Genomic DNA, 22,171 nt, shown 5'->3' with positions numbered 1-22,171 from the left:
CTTCCTTTCTCATTGTGTTGGGGACCATAGTTGGGTTTCCATGCTGTCCTGTGGCATAGGTGGAACTGTGGTCTCCTTGTGTTGGGCCTCGCATGCACAGACTTTTACATTTTATCAATTCAAATCTCGAATTGTGTCACAAAACTCCTGCACCTTTTCAGACAGGACTGTAAAGCCATTTTATGCCCAAACTTTCAATTCAAGGTGAAACAAGCAAACAAACAAACTCAAAATGATCCAGCCATGCCTGAAAGCCTTCAGTGTCAGGTAGGAAGTCTGTATTCTTACTCATGATGATGATTTAGTGTCTGGTGAAACTGCTCTTTTAAATGAAAGTCAGGACTGATCAATATGGGTGTGTGTTATTGACAGGTTGATTCCCTGCAAGGCTCTCAAAGTCAATCCTTTGCATTGAAGTGAGCTAACAGAAGTCCTTGGAAATTAATTGGACAAATGATCTCTCTCCTGCTGAAACAACCTAGCTAGTTTTGAAAGTTTCTAACCTTTGCTTAGTATGCCAGGTTGTTCTAGAAATGTCTGTCCTGATGATTGAATTTCTGTAATATCATTGACCAAATCAAATTTTTGTTTCTTTTAAGCTGAAACAATATAATTACTGTAGTATGGGTTATCTGGATGACATTAGCACTGGCTTCAACTACTTGACCTGTTCGCTCGCAGATTAGCCAATCAGAGCTAAAATGCTAATGTAGTCATTCACCTACTCAATGGACCAGACGTCTACTACTCGATATCCAACAGCATCACTGACGTCTGTCTTGATTTCGGTTTCCGAGCCACAAGTTATGTGAGTAACATGACTGGATAAATACTCCGACGATGCAGTGCAGAGAATGGAAAACTGAGAAATCTTTTTTAACAGATCCAGGACAAACTGTGTTAATGAGTAATGTAAAATGAGGCAGAGATGCTGACTCACCTCAGGCAGTAAAGGCCTTGCTGGTGCTGGTAGTAATCATCATTATTCACTGAAATTCTTTTCTACATTGAGACTTTTCCAGACAGAAATAATAACATCAACAGAGGTTCACAACTGGGACTTTGCTATTCGTTTTAAATTCATAATTCATAATGCCATGACTTATATTGTTCTACAACACCAAATAAAGTCTACCGGATAAAACAGTTACCGCTATGGATATGGTACCACCAGTTGGTCTGCTCAGTTCCATGTATGATTTCATTCAACGACATGAAATAGCTTTCTCCACCTAATCTGAGCCTGCCGAGCCTTGACGCTTCTCCTGTCACTTCCGTGCTACCTATACCCTTTTTTTTTCTTGTATGTGCAAATGAAAATAAAGCATGTTCCTGTGCAGAGCTGCCCAAGCACCACTCCCTATCAGTGACTTTGAAGAGATCCAATGTCTCCAGTAGATGCACTCTGTAGGGTGAAACAGCTGAAATGAAGAAATGCACTTCTGGAGTCTGTGGCTGCATGCTTTGAAAGCAAACAAACATAAACTGAACGATTATCTTGAAAATGACAGTGTCGGCTAAGGTTGGATTGCATTAACAAGTGATCGTGGGACTCTGAACTTAAGAGTAGGGAGGAGCTAGCTAGGAGTTTCTTGCAATTCACACTCTAACTTTTATAGAAATTTAAAAGAAAAAGCAATAATAGGTCTTTGCTTTAATTTTTCAATGTGTCTCATGGAGTCGTTTTGTAAATTAAAGAACAGGTCAGTCAAAGCAGTTGAACAGAACAGCTTCACCTCAAAGAGAAGCTTCACCCTTTTTTTTCATAAGTCGCAGGGCTTTCACACTTGAGCAAAAGCAAGTGAAGGTTAGAGATGAGCAAAGGCTTCCTGTTCTCAGTGGCGTAGCTGAAAACAAGCTTCCTGTCGCTAACGTTAAGGTAAAGGCTGTCTCTTCTTCATGTGACATCACTGCTGCTTCTTGGCTTAAAACCAGAGGCGAGGTTTCGGGTTTGGGGAACAAGTCCAGGAAGCTGCGTCAACTGATAAGACAGAAAAAAGTATGTTTCTTCAAATGAGGCTAACGTTTTGACTCGTTTCTCTCTAAAGGGTAGAGTTAAACAGAGGATTGTTGTTTTATTTTGTCCTTTGAATATCTGCCTCTTGGTTCCCTGTTAGGACTTCATCGTGTGTGTGTGTGACCCTACACACCCTAACCCCTGGATATGGCAGGTCTCCGTGGTCTCAAGGTCCTGCTGCTCTGGACTGGGATCATTGGTTTGGCAAGCTGTAAGTAAATATCTGTATCACTAATGACGGCGGTTTCATCTTTGAGGACATTGCTAGGAAGATTGGTGTTTGTCCAAAGTTTCCTCAGGTTAAAAGAAATGAAAAAAGTCTGTAAATGATGTTAAACATGCAGGTGAAGAGGTCTAACCTCTAACTTAACTGTTTTTGAATGTGTAGCAGATGGCTGCTGAGTATGTGATGGTGTTTATGACAATAGGTTGATTTCTTTCCATGGTGAGATAAAGACATAAATCTGTCAGCAGAAAAGCTTGAAAATTTTATTTATTAATTTTCTTTCTTCTTGTTCACCTTTTTTTAAGAACTGGAAAACATCAGCACACAAAATGTAATCATTTAAAGTAGAAATGTGAGGGCAGAAATGACAAGCTACAGTATATCATGCCTTTGAGTTCCATCTGCGTTTGTGCTACTTCACATTTCTTAAACTTTCCAAACCCAAGAACGGCAGACAGTACAGCGCGTATGCTTGTGATGTGAGAGGCTGAAAAGTGACAGGTTTGTGAGCCCCTTTGGCAAAAGAATAAACACTTATGTTCAATCAAAGGCTGCTGTTAATAGGAAGGCACTCTTTAAAACATGTTCTTTCATTTGCTACAAAGCATTGGGAATTTTTGCAATCATGTTTCTGTTCTGCTTTGACACTCTGTGATGGTGTGAGTGTGTCTGATGTGTGTAAGTGTGGGTGGAGGGTGCAAAATGGGGGGGTTTGAAAAGAGAGGGGCTCAGGGATGTCTGTCAGAGATGAGAGTGTTTTTCGGGTTGTGTCCCTGTAAGCTCTTCACGTTAACCCCAGTGGCTGTGGGTGTTGTGCATGATAAACATCCGAGTGTGTGTACATAGGTTCAAGGAGACTCACCTCACTGCCTTTAGCATCACCCAGAGAAGTAGTACTGCTCAACACATCAAATTTTATCCACTATTTTTAGCAAGACTCAGCCCAAGCTGTGAAAGAGATTGTCAATTTTACTCTAGCCTTTTTTCGGTATTTGATCAGGGTCAGTGATTTTCTTTTGTTTCAGATCAAAGTCTTTTTTTCTCAGCTCGTACATGATTCATCGTGCTACACTGCACAAGCTTTTTTAATACGCTGGACTTCTCATCAGTCACTTTTAAAATTTGTTATGAAACTTTGATAAGTGTCTCAAAATAATGCAAATCCATTGTAGACTTATTTTTGCTCTACTACCGATCATTCATTATATCTCAGGATGAAATACTTTCTTTCTCTGTCTTTTGTGAAAGATGCAAAATGAAATTAAAATGTATCCAGACATAATGTGTGTTTACAGAGTTAAAAAAATTAAAATAAAATATTTGTCTGGGAGCTACAGCAAACTCTCAGAACTGTTGAGATGTACATTTGCAGAGGGAAGAAATCAACTTAAACAGCACAAAAATCCCCAAAATCAAGCCTGAAGGGAATCTTTTTTAGATGTCCTTTCATTACCAAAAAAAAAAAAAAACAAAAATCATGTATAAATTGTTTCAATTTACCTGAATGCATTTTTTTTATCAGAAATAAAATGCTACTTGAGTCAAGTAGGCTGTTTTTACTTAATGGTTTTATACAGAATTATGAAATGATTGATCTTTAAAGCCTGTAACTGCATATTTTTGATCGGAATGTATAGTATAACCTTGTTTATCGTATGTGATATAATCAACATTTACATTTCGTATGTAGTTACTGAGATTTTTTGTTTGAATTGTGTGACGCTATCCAGCACAAAGCTACAGAATTGTGTTGTTCTTGAAAAGCAATCCTATTAAGTAAATTCCTCCGAAAATTAAGGAGATTTCACTAAAAGCGAAGCATTATAATGAATATCCATACCTGATTCTGAAAGAAGTATTGATGCAATGTTTGTAAAAAAAAAAAAAAGAAACAAGAAGGCAAGAAAAAAAATGTGTGTCAGTATAATGTGATTCTGAAATGTGTTCAGAGCTGCTGTGTTCCTACATATGAAAACAGACCAGGTTAAATCTGGCTCAAAACTCTGAGGACCTTGCTGTAGTTCATATTTTTCATCTTTGTCACAATTTTCTCAATGATATATGTTGTTGAAAGGTAAATCATCACACAGTCTAGCAGTTTCACTCACTTGAGAGCAGCTTTAGCTCATTCAAAGTGAGGCTCGTTTTAGCAGCGGCATTGAGATGTGCGATGAAAAATGTGGCCACTTCCGTGTTCCACTCTGACTCTCCTTCATTTCCTGGCAGAGGCAAGCAAAGCAGTGCAGGCCGAGCAGCCTGCGAGCGTGCGGAAGTAAATAGCTTGAGAATTCATGAAAATAAAAAGAGGAAGCAGAATGTATGAAATGAAGAAGTGAAGTCAGAAATGTTAATCATGCTTCATGATAAAAGTAGTTTCTGAAAGGAGGGGACACTCGTCTCAAAGCCGAGGAGGTGAAGAGAGTTTATCAAATGAAAAGACAGAGGCCTACTGCACCAAGATATACTGACCGAGAACTTTGACTTACAGAACACTCGTGTGTATGTGTTTTTGTTTTTGTTTTGTTTTTTAAAACTAAATGCCATTTAGAGAGAGACAGCGAAAGCCCACATCTCTGTTCTTTTTACTGGTTGCCTCTTCCTCCAATAGTCTTATTCAGCTTGGTCTTTTTTTGGTCATGCTTTGCTTCAGCTGAAGTTCTAGTGGCTGACGTAAGAACACTTTCTTTGCAAATAGCGCAAAATGAACAGGAAAAAGGAGAACAGATTAAACTAGTTTTAACCTTCATGAGAACATTTCAAAGGTAGTTTTTAGTTTAGAAGCTGTGATAAAGAAAGGTAAAGAAGCTTGTTACAGAAAAAGCATCCTATCACTCTCTAGAGTCTCAAGCTTCGACTAAATTGCATTAAAAAAAATCCTTTCAGTTTTATGGACTGTCGTTGCTGTTTGAGATTGCTTTACCCTCCGCCTGTCATTGTTTCTAAGTGATGTCAATCGTTATGTAAACTGGTTACTCATTGGACAATGTGAAGAGAAAGTGCTACTGTTTCTACATATTTCTGCTGTGAGAGGTATAATAATTGGCCTTGATAATAAGTGGTGCTGTTAAAGTTTTCTTTGCGTATGTTAAAGTTTCTCTTCCTTATTACCATAGTTTAGGAAAAGGTAAGTGACCAATGTGACCAAATGACATGCTCAACCTGATAATAGTGATGACAAAGTCATATAAGGTCATTATAAAGTGAAAAAAGTAACCTAACAAAGTCATCCAGTCATGGTTTTGATAATTTGCCAGCTGGAATTCATGTTGTCTTCGGCTGTGTCCCCGAGGCTTTACTACATGTGATAATTGATAAGCTTCTGAATTTTCATTCTGATAGTCAAAAATGTTTTCAGGATATAGATGAATTGCGTGCTGTGGTGGGAGGGTAAGATAAATTTAACTCTATAATTCATATAGGTGACAGATCCGCTACCTTGACGTGTCCGAAAAAGCCTTTTTATATGAGAAAAGGACGTCTCCAGACTGTAGACATGCAACCCTAAAGCATCACCGAAGCCATTCATTAAAATTTATTTCTTTTTATTTTTAAAGAAAGGCCAACACGCTAATAACTAAGGAAAGCAGTTTATGTAGAGAGATGAAACATTATCACAGTGACTGTGTATATCAAAGGAACAAGAGACGAATAGACCAGGTCTTGACACTGTAATCGTCTGCCATTCATTATGAATTTTAATACCATTAGGAGCAAATAGACAAGAGAGATCAAATGAGTTGTAATAAATTCATTATTATAATCATTAATGTGAGGACACACACACACTTTTTTTTTTTTTAAACTAGTGATGTAAAAAAGTGCAAAACAAAAAAAATGGAAAATCATAAGGTGACTCTGTCCTGTCTGCTTAATCATTCGTGCTCTTCTTTTCTTCTTCTTTTTTTTATACATATACGTGCATTTTTATGTGCATATTCGTGCTTCCGCGTCCTGTCAGGGTGATACAGTCAAACTGAAACCACTTTTGAAAGTGGAGATCTTGTTCTTGGATTTTTGCGTGAGGCAGGAAACAGCGGTTTGCTTTCTGAAATAGCAAATGTGGTTTTACCATAGCAACCACGACGTGCAGCCCTGACTCGTCCAGCCAAGTTTTTCAAAGATGAAAATGACTTTTCTCCCCACACTCACCTGAAAATGTTTCCACTGAAGCAAAAAACTGATGTTGATGTCTTTCATTTTTTCCTTTTTGTTTTTTTCACTGCTTTCTTTCTCATGAAAATTTACACTTTGTTTTTCTCTTGCAATTACAGGTCAGTCTACAACTGGTGAGTTAAAAGATGCAGATAACTTAACGTGTATTTGATTGTGATGACCCCATGTTAATCAGCTCCTCTCATGTTTTTCTGTTCTTTTACCTTTTTTTTCTCTTATTTCCTCTATTCTTTCCAAATCTTGCTAGAATGAGTCCTCAAATGGAAAATTTGTCAGTAATGCTGACAGAACTGTGTTCTCGACTCTTTAACTTTCTGATCGACTTTGGCTTTCTGTTTGGATAATATGTTTTTTCTGAGGTTTGAGAGGTTTACTTTTGAAATAACTTGACATTGAAAATCTAACACGTGATAATGTAAAATGTATTTACCAGGCGTGGGTGTTTTATTGTGTGTTCACAAGAATCCTTTCAACATTTAAACTTTATCTTTTGGTCTGTCATCATATGCCAACTATATGGAAAAGTAGTGGTTTGACATGACAGAGGTTTTTAAAAAAAAAAAAAAAAAAAAATTGCCTTGACATCAGAAAATGCATAAATGTTGCTTAACGACTCCTGGATCAATAATAGTGGATGTGAATATCAGTCAGAGTACCTGTTTACTCACTAGTGGTGCACGTCTGGTAACGTCCCAGTGTTTACAGCAGAATGACTTCCGAGGCTTAAAATCGTAATTTTATGCATGAACTGAGCAAATTATTGTAGCTAATCAAAATTATAAAGATATAACTTAACCTTTATACACATGATTTTCAAGTTTTCCAGTTCTGGTCACCTGGATATTGTGAAGTTATAAATAAATAAATAAATGAATAAAACAGGACTTTGCTGACATTCTTGTCGGGTCGTTTCATCCCCATCAGAGTTGCATGAAGCACATTCTGTAATGTCAGCAAACCACGACATTAAGTTAAAGCTCGGAAGTGAGTATCTGTGCCTGAATCTGAACTCCAGCATGTTCTCCACCTTGCAGGCACCTCTCCTGCTACAGTAAACGCACCTTTACCCACAACCACAGCAGCTCCCAGCGCCAACAATGATCAGACAAACCAATCTCCAGACCCGAAGACGTCTACAGTCGACCAACCCAGCACGACAAACGGGACGACCGTCAAAGGTTGGAATTTTATTTTTCTTAATCAAGAACCAAAATCCACCAAAATAAAAGTTTTGCTTGCTTTTGGTATACAACTCCCCTTCGAGATCTCAGCTAGTTTCTATCCTTCTGTCTTACAATGTTAACTTTTGTGTGTTACATTTCTTAACTGGATTTATGTTGTGTCCCTCAGCTCCCATGACAAATGGCACGATGCCTCAGTGTATCAGTTTCAAAATTTTCAAAGGCTTAAAGATTTGTTACATCAGTGACTGTTGACAAATTCATTGCAAATACTGTGAAAGTGCAGACTGGGGTTCAGCACTAATGTTTAATTTGTTCTCTTTGTCCTCCAGCCACTGAAACTTCAACCGGTGAGTTAAAAGATGCAGATAACTTGTGTGTTTGGTTGTTACTGTGTGATGAGCCCTTGCTACTCAGCTCCTCTCGTTTTCCTGTTCTTTTACCTTTTCTCCTCTTCATTTACATCATTTCCTCCTCTTCTTCCCAAATGTTGCATGCAATCCAAACACAATTAGTTATAGAAATTCAGCCATTAATAACGATTAAAGGATGAATCTTTTCACTGCTCTAATAAGTTACTAATAAGTAAGAAACCGAACACGGGCTGATTGGTGGTGCAGTGAGCATTCTGGCCTCACAGCGAGAGGTCCTGGGGTCAGATGCAGGCCGGGGCCTTTCTGTGTGTAGTTTGCATGTTCTCTCCATTAGTGTGAGAGTTGCTGCTGGGTGCACTGAATTAATCCCACGGTCCGAAAACATACACGGCAGATTAACTGGTGACCCCACATTGCCTCTAGGTGTGAGTGTGACTGTGAGTGTGAGTGGTCGTCTGTCTCAGTGTGTTGACCCTGCGATGGACTGGTGACCTGTCCAGGGAGGATCCTCCCCTCACACTTAAGTTAGTTATACTGTTGGTGTTATATGTGTGTTCGCTTTAATTCATCGAATATTTAAACTTGAACGTTGTATTTTTTCTGTTGCTCTGCTACATCAGTAAAAACTCCATATTGTCCATAATTTGAATTAACAGTAACAGTTTAAGTTTCAATGAAAGTATATGTACTGTGTATAATGTGTGAACTGTAGTTCTGACTGAAATAAGAAACAAGTCACTTCTAGATCTCAATGCTCAAACTGTGGTTCAGCACTAATGTTGAATTGTTCTCTTTTTCTAAAATAATTGTGTCTTCCAGCCACTGAACCCTCTCCTGCACCAACAGAGTGTGAGTATCAGTTTAAAACCCATCATCTGTTTTCACCACACACTGCATCAGTGCGTCTGGGTAACTTGACAGTGAATGCAGTGAAAGTGTATTTTTACACTGAGTGTCGAGGATGGGATTCGTTATCGTCACACATGGGACCAAGTTCATCATCAGAACAAACTAACACTGAAGAACTCTTGATTTTCTGTGCAGGTTCTTTCAAAGTTAATCCCGTCAGGTTTGGCCTCTCGATTGAAATGATCAACGGTACCACTGCTAACTACACCGTACGTATTACTGAAGAAGAAGGATCAACGGAGAGTCACACAGTCCACTTCTCTGACCAAAACTCAACACGTTCATTCAAAGACCTGAAGCCCTGTGCTAAATATGACGTTAGTGTTACTTTTATGGACTCTGCTGGTAATGAAAGACTCTGCAACAGCACTGTGAATGTCACTGAGACAGACTCCATGAGTAAGTAGGCAAATTTATAGCAAGTTTTGTATTAAACTCCTCCACTGACTTAAAGAAATGAGCCTGTGTATAAAACATTTCTCCTGTATTCAGATGCTGCTGATATCAGCCGTGGCTCCTGTATGCCTGGATGGGTTTGTTATCAAAGTGGTTGGGACCTCAGCGCTTCACTGTCAACACCCAAGAAAAAAGCAACTAAACTGTGTGAAAATGGAATCTGTTTCAAACCTGCTCTTGAAGACATTTGCTCAGAATTTACTACAACATTCGAACATGTAGGAAGCTGTGGGAACTCTTCAGACCGCAGGGAAGACATCACTGTTGGTGTGTGCAAAACTGTCAGCTTTTATTCTGAAATCACTCAATTCAGGCCAAGTTTTATGAAGTTTTCAATAAATGTTTTCTTTTATTGCATGTTTCCTCAGATTTCCTGAATTCAAGTGAAATACGACAGAAATTTATCCCTGGACTTCCAGCACAAATCGACACAGTGCTTCCTTCAAAGTGTGTAAACCTGTCAGTGGATTACACCTGTTCAGGTGAGTGAGAAGAGCAGGAACAGCCAGAAACTCTTCTGGGAACAGGTTCAAAATTCACACACTACAATAAACCAATGAGAAGGAGGAACAGATGTAATTCAGACACAGTGAAATGAATTAGGAGTTTATTTACTGCGTTTCTGCCTCTGCAGAACCAAACAAAGCCAATGAGACCAAGAAACTGTCTGAGCTGAAGCCGTTCACAAACTACACCTGCACCGGTCTGATCAAGAACAACAACAACAGCTTGAACAAGACGACTCCACCTGTCCCTGCTCTTATCTCTTGTCGTATGTTGACATTTACTTTGTTTGAGTGGCATGAAATCTCCTATCCTGCCTTGTGCTGTTTGCTTAGTTATTGAGGTTTACTGGTATCCAACAGATTTTAGACTAAACAAGCAAGAGCCAGATGTGACTAACACGTCCATTAGGCTGAGCTGGGAAACCTTCAGTCCCAACTGTGAGAGCATCGTCCCTGACCTTTCATATGAGTGCAGCTGTCAACGATCAGGCTCCAAAGACCTTCCAGAAGAAGGTAAGTCGTTACTGAAATCCTCCATTTCTGTGTTTTAACGACCGTGTAGTTTGAGGAGTCCAGGAGATTATTGCCCAGCTCCGTTTATCTGTAAAGACAAAACCATCCGTCTTCACGTCGAGTGATTTTCACACGAGAACATTTTTGACTTTGTGAATCCAAAGTGCAGCTGAGGCTCAGTGGACTCAAGCGGGACGGTGCAGCCATGTCCATCCTGGTGAACGTGTTGGTCTTCTAGTAAACACACACTTGGTCCAGACGTCCTCCAGCTGAATTCTTTTGAGTTTTGCTGAGATGGTTTCAGTAATAAAGTCACAGTAAAGGAGCTGTTCTGCTTTTTCTCCCCCGTTGACACACAAACAGACGTGTTACAGAGTCACAGGACCAGATTCAGATTCCTGCAGCTGAAGTAACACACCCATTATTTTCTGTCATGTTTTTATCACGTACTGACAAACAGACCAAAGTCTCTTCCATGTTTGGTTTTTACTGACATGCTGGTATTTAATCAGATGTTTTGTGGAACTGTGTTGCTGCTGCAGGAAAGGCAGGCAAACGTCCTGATGGAGGATCATGTCTTATCAGGGGATTATCAGCATTCACCGACTATTCATGTGTAGTTTCAACCTCTTACATGGGTGAGATTCGTTATTGGGAACCCCAACCAGAGCGGAAAACTAAACCTGGAAGTAAGTGAAACAAATTATATGTACGTCCTTTTCATGTCTGACGAATACTGGGGTCACTTCATAACTGTAAGATTTAAATAATTTAAAAACACGATGCAGCGTTAAACTGAGAAATGAAGGTTTCATTGATATCTTCTTCTGAAGTAACACAACTTCACAAAAGTGCATGACAGGGAATTATTTTACTGAATTATTTTTCATTTTGTTTAAATTAAATCATCAGTTCCTGTTTTCTTTTCCTTTAATGTGATGAACGTCTTTTGTGCAGAGATTTTGAAGACTGGAGGGAAACTGTTGCTTTTTTGAAAACCATGAATCATGCTGGCTTCATAATTAAAGATATATTATTACACAGTATTCTGAGTCTTCTGACCCCTTAAGAAAATATTAATCCACAAATCTGACTATTTGAAACTGCATTAAAAGTCATGGCTCTCTTTCACTTTTCCTTGCAGCACCAGGACCGGTTACTGACTTGAAAGTGACAATCATTGATCATAATGTGATGAAAGTGACCTGCAAACCTCCATACGATGGATTTAAGGGGCGTGAACAGATTTACAAAGCACGTCTCAGTAATGGTGTTAAAAAAGATAAAATGGCCTCATGTGAATTTGAATTCAGAGACCTGAGCTACTTGACGGAATACACTGTGGAGGTTTGTATCATCCTATTTATCAGGTTTATTAATGCTGTCTTCTCCATGTGGTTCATTTAATGTTCTAATCTTTATGAAATAATACTCTCTGTTTACAGGTGACGGCTTCCAATGGAGTTCTGGAGAGCCACCCCAGAACAGATAAACGTTCTACTCGCTGTACGTTTTCTTTATTTCACAATTTCAGTCACAATCATTTTTATTAACACATCACTAATGCATTAACACGCATCACACATCGGCACAGTTTACCTTTTCATGATTTTCTGCACTTTATAATGTTTTGGGTTTTGTTTTTACAGATAATGACAAAGCTGTCATTGGGTTTTTGGTCTTCCTCATCACTGTCACTTTCCTTGCGTTGCTTTTTGTGGTCTACAAGATTTACATTTTGAAACGCAGAAGGACACAGTAAGTGTCCTCCTACTCTTTATATGACATCTGTTTTTGGTCTACTGGCCACTTGGTATCTCGGCTTTGCATTGACTGATTCATTTCTCAACAATAATCTTTGCTTTTTCGTGCTGAGATTTCCATTGAACTTTTTACTATAGACGTATCATTCATGTTTATAAAGGGCATGGAAGGACATCCTTAATAATGTCTATTTTTTGTTAACTGTCATTTCTTTTGTCTTTGTAGTGACATGAATGAAAACATCAGGCTTATTTCACCAGCAAGTGAGTCAATTTTACATGTAAAGTTTTATTATTAATTTTCGGGATTCCAAATATTTTATACAATTATAAATTGCATGATTATTATTATATATACAATAATTATATTATTATATCATTGTGCAGTTCTACAAGTGAGACCTTCTGTAAGTATCACATCAAAAACTGTGGAATTTTGTCTCATTGGTCTCTCTGTTGTAGACGATGAAGAAAGCCTGATGTCCGTTGAACCGATTGCAGCTGGCGTCCTACTGGAGACCTACAAGAGGAAGTATGCAGATGAGGGAAGACTTTTCCTGGCTGAGTTTCAGGTAAATGATAGCTATAGTTATTGTCGGTGGTGACAGTAGTATTATAATAAGCAGTAAAAGCAGAAGATTTTTTAATAACATGATTTTTTTGTCTTTATTTATTCCTTACTTGTTGATTTTGCTTTTGATCACAGAGCATCCCCAGAATTTTTTCAAGATACACCATGAAGGAGGCAAAAAAGTCCTCCAACGCCTTCAAGAACCGCTACGTGGACATTTTGCCATGTGAGTCTTATGGACAAGATCTTAAAAGTTTATTTATTTTTAATCTTCCTTTTTAGGGGGGGATTGGGGGGGGGGGGTCTATTTTTGTTTTGTTTTTTTCTTTCTTTTTGTCGCTGAAAAGTTTTGGACAGTTGCTGTTGTTGAACGCTCACACAGACTCTGAGGGGATGCATTGTATTGGGGGAAGTAACCAACAAAAAGCAAATTTAACAGCTGGTTATGATATTTGGCAGTATTGATTTAGAGTTCAGTTGCTGTTGCAAACAAACTGTGTGATCAAACCAGAATTTCCTCTGCAAGTGTTTCCGGTTGCTGGTGCGTCAATTTTAATCTTTTTTTTTAATTCTCTTGATCTAGATGACTATAATCGTGTCCAACTCATGACAGGAAATGGAGAGGCTGGATGTGACTACATCAATGCCAGCTTCATAGATGTATGTAACACACACACACACACACACACACACACACTCACACACAAACTATTATCAATGTGGTATGTATATTAAAAACAATTATCAAACATCAATTTTATAGATCAGAAAACAAAATTACGCTTGAAAAATTGATTAAAGTCCTTTGAGACAAGATTGCAATGAAACTGTTTCAAGGCAAACTGCACATGACTACTGCAAATTCAAACTACAGAAACTAATGATAGAAATATATATGTCTTTGATAATACAATTCTATGATAACAAAACATTAACAATAATTATAAGTATTAAACAATACTGTAAGGTAAGTCGATGAAGACATTTAGTGCCAAAGCTCTGTCCACTTCTTTCGTGTTTTTGTAATCTTTTGTAATATCTGTTTTCTTCCACAGGGCTACAATGAACCCAAAAAGTACATTGCTGCTCAAGGTAAAGTTGTGTTGTGGCCTTCTTGACAAACGTGCTTCTCTAATTATTTCTGTATGCAGTACAGCACATGTAAGCTGTGTGGTTTGCAGGGCCAAAGGAAGAGACTATAGGCGACTTCTGGAGGATGATTTGGGAGCAGCAGTCCTCTATTATCGTCATGGTGACGCGCTGTGAAGAGGGAAACAGGGTGAGAAGTTTTGCTTGAACTGAAATGATTTGCATAGTTTTGCTGGAAGAGTTTTCAAACTGGCAAAATGACAGATCGTGAGACAAAAACCACTGACAAGAGACAAATACTGAATAAAAGTTATGAAATAGTAATAAGAGTAATGCATCAATGCAACGCTTTTATTCCCTTCCCACATCAGTTCACAGTGTAACAGACAATATTAAGACATTAAATATCAGGAAAAATACTACTAAACACAATCAGTTCTACAGTCAGTCAGTTCTGCTCTGTTTACACGTGTATGGAATAGGTCAACAGAGCAATTTGTGATTAAAATATGTGGTCAGAAATGGTAATGGGAAATCCACAGGACACTCTAAAGTTTTCGTCTTTACTGTTTGACTCACTTCATCCTTTCGACACATGCTGTATACTACTGCTAGCACCCATCAATTGCAATTTTTTTGTTTTCTCACTGTTAGTATGCTAATTACTCTGAAATTTCTCCTTATTTTCTGACTTCTTCCTTCGTTTCCAGATCAAGTGTGCACAGTACTGGCCGTCTCCAGACCGAGAGACAGAGATCTATGAGGAGTTTGTCGTGAAGTTGAACTCAGTGGACCGGTATCCAGATTACATCATCCGCCGCCTCAGCCTGATTAACGTGAGTCTTCATGAACACCTTGATAGAATTATAGAACAGACAATCTACCTAAGTATTCTCTGCAGGTCTCGCACACAGTATTTTAACTTGTACTTCTTCAAATGAAGTGCAAGCTAACTTCTCCATCCCGTCTCTACCGATACACATTATCTCATTGTGAATCTTTGCAGGCATTTAGACAGTCTGTGTGTGTTTTTGTATGACTGGGTTTTTGAGTTTTTGTGCATGTCTTTAGAAGAGGGAGAAGAACACAGAGAGGGAGGTGACTCATATCCAGTTCATGAGCTGGCCAGACCACGGTGTCCCAGGAGAGCCGCATCTCCTCCTGAAACTCAGGCGACGTGTCAACGCTTTCAAGAATTTTTTCAGTGGTCCCATTGTTGTTCACTGCAGGTATGTACAAGCAGTGATTCAGAATATCATCTGTTTACCTAAAGAGCATTTTTCTGTTCGCTGACACTTCCATTTAAATGGTATTGCTAGTTTAGTAATGTCGAATAGTCCAAAACATGTTGAATGAAAAGAAAGAAACCAGACAGGAGCAGTATTTCATGAATTCTTTTTAAAGTCGGGAATTGTTTTTATTTTTTTTAATTTTTTTTTTGCAAAATCTGTCAATTGGATTAACTAAAAGGAATTTAAACATTAGCTAACATGTAGAGCTAATATTAAGCCATTCCAACCTCTGAATAAAATCTTCAACCAAAGAAATGTGAATGGAAATATTTGCAACTTTTTTTGCAAAAGTACTCAAATGTTTTTTCTCAAATAAGACAAAACATTTTGTGTTTGAGGTATCAGGATCTGTCATGCAGGACTTCTCCAAAAGTCATTTTCTATGTGTCATGCAAATGCAAAAATAACTTGGAGGACAAATCTGAACATTAATATCACACAATTCATGTTTGTGACAGGATTAATATGGTAACAAGAGACATAAAAATTACATTAATCAAGTTTACCTTTTTCATCAATTTTACTTGACTGCGAGGTTGTTTAAGCCAGATCTACGTGATAATGCTGAATTTCCATTTAAATACATTTAGAAAAAGACTGCAAAACTCGCTTTATCTCAGTAACTGTTTAAATAAGCATTACATACTTATATTTACAATTAAAAAAATGAATAAACTTTAAAAGAAGCAGCTGAGCACTTATTTCTTTTTCTTTCTTTCTTTCTTTTGCAGTCGAACTGGGTCACTTGTCTTTTTTGTAGTAATGACAAAATCTTGATCAACTTTGTTGTACACATTGGTTCTGTTTGCCTGCTCTCCACATGTGACTTAAATGGCTTCTGGAGCAGTTTAACTTAAGACGAAAACAGCCAAGTTGATGACTAATCAGCCTATTTCTCCATCTGTTTCTATATTAATGCTCTTGTGACATTGTGTATGTCAGCAGAAAAGTCTCTTCACAAGCTGTCTTCCACTGTTTCCAGTGCGGGTGTTGGCAGGACCGGTACCTACATTAGCATCGATGCCATGATGGAGGGTCTGGAGGCGGAAGGCCGAGTGGACATCTATGGTTATGTCGTCAGACTCCGCAAACAGAGATGTCTCATGGTTCAAGTAGAGGTGAGCTGCCAGCGATGATCGTAATGGATGTACGGATGGATGGAAGGCTAGCAGTGTGTCTGTATATTATGCCACCCCTGAAAAAAAAGGACTGAAACTACAGAGAAAACTGAAATAATGACTGAGAAGGCTCAATTGTTAAAAAAGAGCAAAAAGATAAACTGACAGCATCTGATCCAACCTGGAAGAGAAAAAAACTGTTTCCATACAGTTCACTTGAAGTTGTACAAAGAAAAAAAAAAGTACTGAAGTTTCAGTATGCAAATTTGTAAATCACACAATGTGTAAAGAAATCATGTAATCAAATTTTATTTTATAAGCTGCTTGTGGAGCTCATTTGGCTGGCTCATACACAGCAGTGTGATATTCAGGGGTTGAAGTTCACAGTGCCCTCTAGTGATCAACAGAGGGAAGGACATTAAATGATTTTGCACACTTTGTGCATGAGCAGTGCATAATGCATGAGATTAATGTGTTAACATCCACATTTATTCAGCTGTATGCTCATTGAATGTAAAGCTAAGGTCTAATATACACATTACGGGAGCTTGTTGTTCTTGTGGGAATAAATAGCAACAACTCAAGAAGGAAATGCTCAAGATTTTGTTTGAAGTCAGGGATTAGCCTGAAACAAGCTGTAAATTGGAGTCTGAAGGAAATGGATGTAAGTCAACATTCAGTGTACTAAGACATATTTATTTGTCACTTTGCAGCCCCAGTACATATTGATTCATCAGGCCCTGCTGGAGCACAACCAGTTTGGAGAGACAGAGACCCCTCTGTCTGAGCTCCACAGCACACTGAGCACACTCAATCAGAATAGCTCTGATGATGGCAGCACCTTAATGGAGGAGGAGTTTAAGGTATGGGAATGTTATGTTTTCTTTTTGTTTTGTTATTTATTTATTTATCTGGTAAGGAAGGCACAGAGTTGAAAGCAAAATAGTGAATTGGCCATATAGTGGGCAGCATTAGGGATGAGGGAGATTCTCTTAAACATGAATCAAAGTCAACTGTATAAATGTATCAAAATAAAATCAGCATAGTTTTCATCATCAAGAGAAGGATGTCTCCTTCTAGTTTTCTTTTCCAGTTGTATTACTTGGGGAAAAATTTCATAACTCATTTGTTACTTAATCTTGAAATCACAAACAAAACCTTTGCAATTCAGAGACTTCCCGACTTTAAAAACTGGAGGACATTTAACGCGGGGATCACAGAGGAAAACAAAAAGAAGAATCGTTCCTCAGATGTCATCCCATGTGAGTACTGTGCACTGAACATGTGTCCGTGTCTGTGAGTGTGTGAGTGAATTTTGTTTATATTTACATTATATTTACATTTGAAAACAGCCCCAACATTATGGCTTGTACCTAAATGTCAAACATTCCACCGTCAGATGACTACAACCGGGTGTTGATAAAGCTAAATGAAGGATGCAGTCAAGACAGCGAGCCAGATGAGGACGACGAAGAAGAGTCATCAGACGAAGAGAATGAAGACGCCACTAAATACATCAATGCTTCTCACATAGATGTATGTTATTTTACGAACCCCTTTATTTTGATCTCATCCAGTTATTTCTACAAAACAGAAGAGTGTTTGGTGAATTGACACACATCTATCATTATTATTATGTATTTCTACTGAGTCTTCTACAGGTTGCGAATTGAACTTACCGGTATGCGTTATTGAATGTGTGAACTGCTGTTGCTATGTTTTATTGCATATACAGGGCTACTGGGGCCCACGCGCCTTCATCGTAGCACAAACTCCATTGGCAGACACCATGGCTGACTTCTGGATGATGGTCCATCAGAAAAAGGTGTCTACTATTGTCATGCTTTCCGAACAAAGCGATGGAGAAAAGGTAACTAAGCTACCAGGAATTTATAATGCGCAATAAAACTGTGTTTGGTGCAGAGTCAGAGAAATTCATGATTTTGTCTTTATCACCTTTTGCTAACAGGAGTCTGTGTACTGGGGCGACGACAAAAAGACATTTGGGGAGATTGAGGTGGAGCTGAAGAGCACTGACACTTCTTCAACTTACATCACCCGCAAAATGATGATCCACCACGTCAAGGTAACGTTACACCTGCGTCTTTTGTTACTGCAACAAATTTCTGCTTGGTTTCCTTATTTTAACACATCTTCCAGCGGCCTCACTGGTCAAACTGTTCCAAGATAACAACTCTTCTGTTAGCAGAGGAAAGAGAGTCGGCCGGTGAATCATTACCAGTTCTTGAAGTGGGAGGACGGCAAGCTGCCGGAAAAATCTCAAGACCTCACGGATATGATCAAGAACATTAAGGTCAACAGTGGCATCAAGAGCTCCCAAAGGATCACACCCATTCTGGTCCACTGCAAGTAAGACGACTCCACAGATAACCTCCTCTGTTCAGTGTATGAAACAAAGACGGATAATGCAAGACTTACAAAGCAGTCAGAATTCTCAGGCCCTCAGATGACTGACTGCAATCAAAGTTTTAAAGCTCACCCTGAAATAACAGTAGTTAAATCATTACCCAGAACATCCTAGTTAATTTCAGCGGTTCTTCTTCTTCTTTATCTTCTTCTTCTTGTTATTACACACACACACACACACACACACACACACACACACTTAGAATTTAGAGTGACAATAAGAGGCAGGCACACAAGCAGGATGCATGGAGCCTACACAGAATAGCTTTAAGTAAACCACGCTCTGGCGTTGAGAGGACAGTGTGAGCCACTACATCCCCAGTGTAATCCCACCTCAGCATTAAGAAGCAGCTGTCAGATTACCATGAGATTGATGGCGTGTGCAAATGCATGCTGAAGAGCTTATCGATAAAATCTTAAGACTTTGTTGCAATTTCCTATTTCTATGATCTCTTTCCTCAGAATGTCCCCTGCAGTCTTATACATTCATGATATGTTGGTATATTTGAGGATGAAATAGCTAAACTGGCTAAATTGTCAATTTTGCTGTCTCTAATCACCTTGTTAAGAGAAATTTCATGCAAGCCCCTTGTATATGTTACATGACCAAGTCCTCATTTCTGTATGTGAACTGTGTCTCCTCAGCAATGGTTCATTACGTTCGGGGATTTTCTGCGCTCTATGGAACTTGCTGGACAGTGCTGAGACTGAGAAGCTGGTGGATGTTTTCCAAGTGATCAAAACTTTGCGCAAGGAAAGACAGGGGATGCTCCTCAGCCTGGTAAGAAACAGTCAACAAAAAAACTCACAGTGCTCACAGCTTTGCTGCCTTAGACAGTAAAAGCTGGTAATGGTTTGTGTTTTGTTGTTGTTTGCAAATTTGAAGAAAGTATTATTTGCAATAATACAGAGTTTTGCCTCACTTCCCCATCTATGGTTCCAAAACCATAGCTTAGCATTTCCTGTTCAGGGTGCTCAGTAGTTTCTGCAATTGATGATTGGACAAACAATCTGAAAGGGTATTTCTGACTATTTTCAGCTGTAAATGTATGCTTTAATATATATTTACAATGTGACAAACAATCTGTTCACCAAAATGTCAAGAGGTAGAAAGAGCGCTTCAAATTTGTACTCTAACAGTGACTACTTGAATTATGTCCAGTTATCATTGAAATATTGCTTAAAAAACACTTGTAGACATAAAACGCTCTCTTCTCAAAAACTACTCAGAGAATTTGTTACTTTTTAACCATTGGGTTTTTAAATGTAATATCAGGCTTCAGATTAAATTCACAAAGTTTATATTCAAAATATCTTTAAAAAAAAAAAGTGACTTAATCACAATAATTTGCGCTGTAGCATGTCCTCGCTCAGGATTATATATTATTTGTTTTCCTGCAATGAGAGCCTAAATAACGATTTTGTTTTTCTGATCTCCCCGTGTTTTTAACAGGAGCACTACCAGTTCCTGTACAAAGCTCTGGAGGACGTCTTCCCTCACGTGAACGGGGAGGTGAAGCCAGTGCAGGCCTCTGCTGTTGACTCCGTCCAGCTGGTCAGTGAAACCAAGACAGCAGCGGAGCAGCCGGCCGGCACCGCCAGCCCTGACCAGCAGGTGGCAGCAGCAGAAAGCCCTCCTGTGGTGGTGGATGGAGAGAAGGAGGACAAAGGAGAGGAGCCAGAAGAGGTGTCCAGTGCAGTGCAGGAGAAAAAGTCAGCGGGGGAAGCCAGCAATGGTCCCACTGTCACTGTGGAGGTGTGACCGGGATGGCCAGAGTTCCTCACCTACCGGGAAATAAGCGCTTCATCTGAATGCTTTTTAAAAGTTACTTTATGAATGTATAAATAAATGTTGTGAAGCTTTTACAGAAGTGTTTTAGTCGCTTTTCTTTTTCCAGAATTTGGTCAAATAACTGATGCTATCTTCAGATAATATGATTTAAATTAAGTTATGACTATTTGAGTGGAAAATGTATGGGAATGCAAATGTTGTCTGTCTATTTTAATAGAATTGCTGTCATCAAACTAGGGATCTTGGATTGACTGTAATGTTCCTTTTGTTTTCCTCTGTGATGTTCAACAAAATTCCAGTACAGTGTGTTTTATACTGGTCTTCATGGTGATGAGCTGCTTTGATCATGAAATGAATAAAAGCTTCAGGATACATTTACACATATAAATATATTGGTCCAAAACGTGTTCACACTGTACCTTTTTTCAATAAAGAGACTTACAAACAGATTTGCATTTTTGCACAGTCCTTGCATATTGACACCAGCCCTCATAGTATTTTGGAGAACAGTTTCAGATTTTTTTTTTGTGTTTATCTTACCTTTACATTTAACTGATGCCTGTTTAGTTGTAAATATTTCAATGTATTTAAAGCAAAGTGTTGAAGAGTGTGTTTTTAGATTCACTTAATATTTTATTGCAAAGTCAGTCATAATAAATGAAAGCACAGGTGGAAAAGCAATGCCCTTAACATTAATCCTTAATGTACATAAAATGTCTGGGTGGAGGGTCTAATATAAGGGAGCTGCCAAGTACATTTTTGTGCGTATAACTCTCACATGAAAGTCATACTGTCTCCACAAACAATGAAATAAACAGTACTGAAATCAATTTTTTTTTTAAAACAAACATGAAATAATTTTATGTATCACTCACAGCCTGGACATTTACTCCCATAAATATGACATTTCACAATAAGCAGTTTGTTAAAGGCAGGTACAAAATGTAAGACACAGAAAATGTCAGTATCTTTCTGTCACTTCATCTTAAACAACCGGTAAAATTTCTATTAGCAAAACACCATAATCAGACAATTAAAATGCTCAGCAGGTTCATTGTTTAAATTAAAAAAAGAAAAAAAAAATACCGAAAATACAATAAAAATGTGATTAAACAAAATCGTACATTCTATGCATAAAAAACATGAAATTTACTTACAATCTCTGCTGTACAACTTTTCAGTGTATTGAACTGAGGGTTTCCAGATGTCTGTTGATGAAACGGTTCAGCCACACACAAACACACACACACACACACACACACACACACACACACACACACACACACACACACACACACACACTGTTTGTGTAGACAAAAAAAAAATCAAAGGTATCTTTAAATCTCTGTTGCTTGTGACTCAATAAATTATTGAGGAGTTTAAATAGTTCAGGGAATTCTACGAGACTCTGAATGATTGAATGCTGTTGAAATCTTGGTGATAAATGAGGAATTATATTAATTATACATTAATGCATTACAGTTTTCATACTCATGTACCATCAGTATAAACTGTCGAAAAAGATATTTTAATGCAAACCAAAAGTCAATTTTAGACACAGAAAATACAAAGTTAAAATCAAAGTGCTATCCTTCATCACCACCTTCAGCATCAGTACACAGCAAGGCTGCTTTGCAGTAGAAATGCTTTTAAAAACTAATAACTTTTACATTAAATACTGTACCCTACTGCATCAAAATATTTTCGCTCTTTGTAATGATTCATTGTGTGAACGGTTTACTAAAAGCAAATCAAAAGCCAAAG

At 38.3% G+C, this 22,171-nt stretch overlaps 1 protein-coding gene across 2 annotated transcripts; it reads left to right on the top strand.

Moving 5' to 3' along the window:
- The first annotated feature begins 1,888 nt into the window (after nucleotides 1-1,888).
- On the top strand, nucleotides 1,889-20,854 carry ptprc (protein tyrosine phosphatase receptor type C). Of its 2 annotated transcripts, none has more exons than XM_030083422.1 (32): nucleotides 1,889-1,999; nucleotides 2,118-2,228; nucleotides 6,515-6,529; nucleotides 7,451-7,594; nucleotides 7,930-7,947; nucleotides 8,791-8,820; nucleotides 9,016-9,279; nucleotides 9,373-9,603; nucleotides 9,705-9,818; nucleotides 9,971-10,108; nucleotides 10,203-10,355; nucleotides 10,898-11,044; nucleotides 11,500-11,702; nucleotides 11,801-11,861; nucleotides 12,005-12,113; nucleotides 12,345-12,382; nucleotides 12,581-12,690; nucleotides 12,825-12,915; nucleotides 13,273-13,349; nucleotides 13,745-13,781; nucleotides 13,871-13,968; nucleotides 14,489-14,614; nucleotides 14,850-15,007; nucleotides 16,053-16,188; nucleotides 16,902-17,051; nucleotides 17,360-17,450; nucleotides 17,588-17,724; nucleotides 17,924-18,058; nucleotides 18,158-18,274; nucleotides 18,398-18,558; nucleotides 19,261-19,396; nucleotides 20,069-20,854. In XM_030083422.1, exons 2-32 carry the CDS (start codon nucleotides 2,165-2,167, stop codon nucleotides 20,375-20,377), a joined length of 3,798 nt encoding a protein of 1,265 aa, XP_029939282.1. In that variant the 5' UTR covers nucleotides 1,889-1,999; nucleotides 2,118-2,164; the 3' UTR covers nucleotides 20,378-20,854. The 2 variants fall into 2 exon arrangements, with proteins under 2 accessions (XP_029939282.1, XP_029939281.1); XM_030083421.1 differs by having other exon boundaries at nucleotides 18,395-18,558.
- Nucleotides 20,855-22,171: the final 1,317 nt, after the last annotated feature.

The sequence above is a fragment of the Salarias fasciatus genome, chromosome 23 (genome assembly GCF_902148845.1).
Source record: "Salarias fasciatus chromosome 23, fSalaFa1.1, whole genome shotgun sequence".
Taxonomy (NCBI): domain Eukaryota; kingdom Metazoa; phylum Chordata; class Actinopteri; order Blenniiformes; family Blenniidae; genus Salarias; species Salarias fasciatus.
The sequence above is the reverse complement of the archived record's forward strand: the minus strand, read 5'-3'. Positions and strand labels throughout refer to the sequence as shown.

Bases quoted from the DNA above. Each gene is read 5' to 3' on its own strand.
- ptprc (XM_030083421.1), top strand. From the start codon at position 2,165: ATGGCAGGTCTCCGTGGTCTCAAGGTCCTGCTGCTCTGGACTGGGATC. The intron at 13,782-13,870 runs GTAAAGTTGTGT...TGTGGTTTGCAG, and splicing joins AAAGTACATTGCTGCTCAAG to GGCCAAAGGAAGAGACTATA. The intron at 17,451-17,587 runs GTGAGTACTGTG...TTCCACCGTCAG, and splicing joins TTCCTCAGATGTCATCCCAT to ATGACTACAACCGGGTGTTG.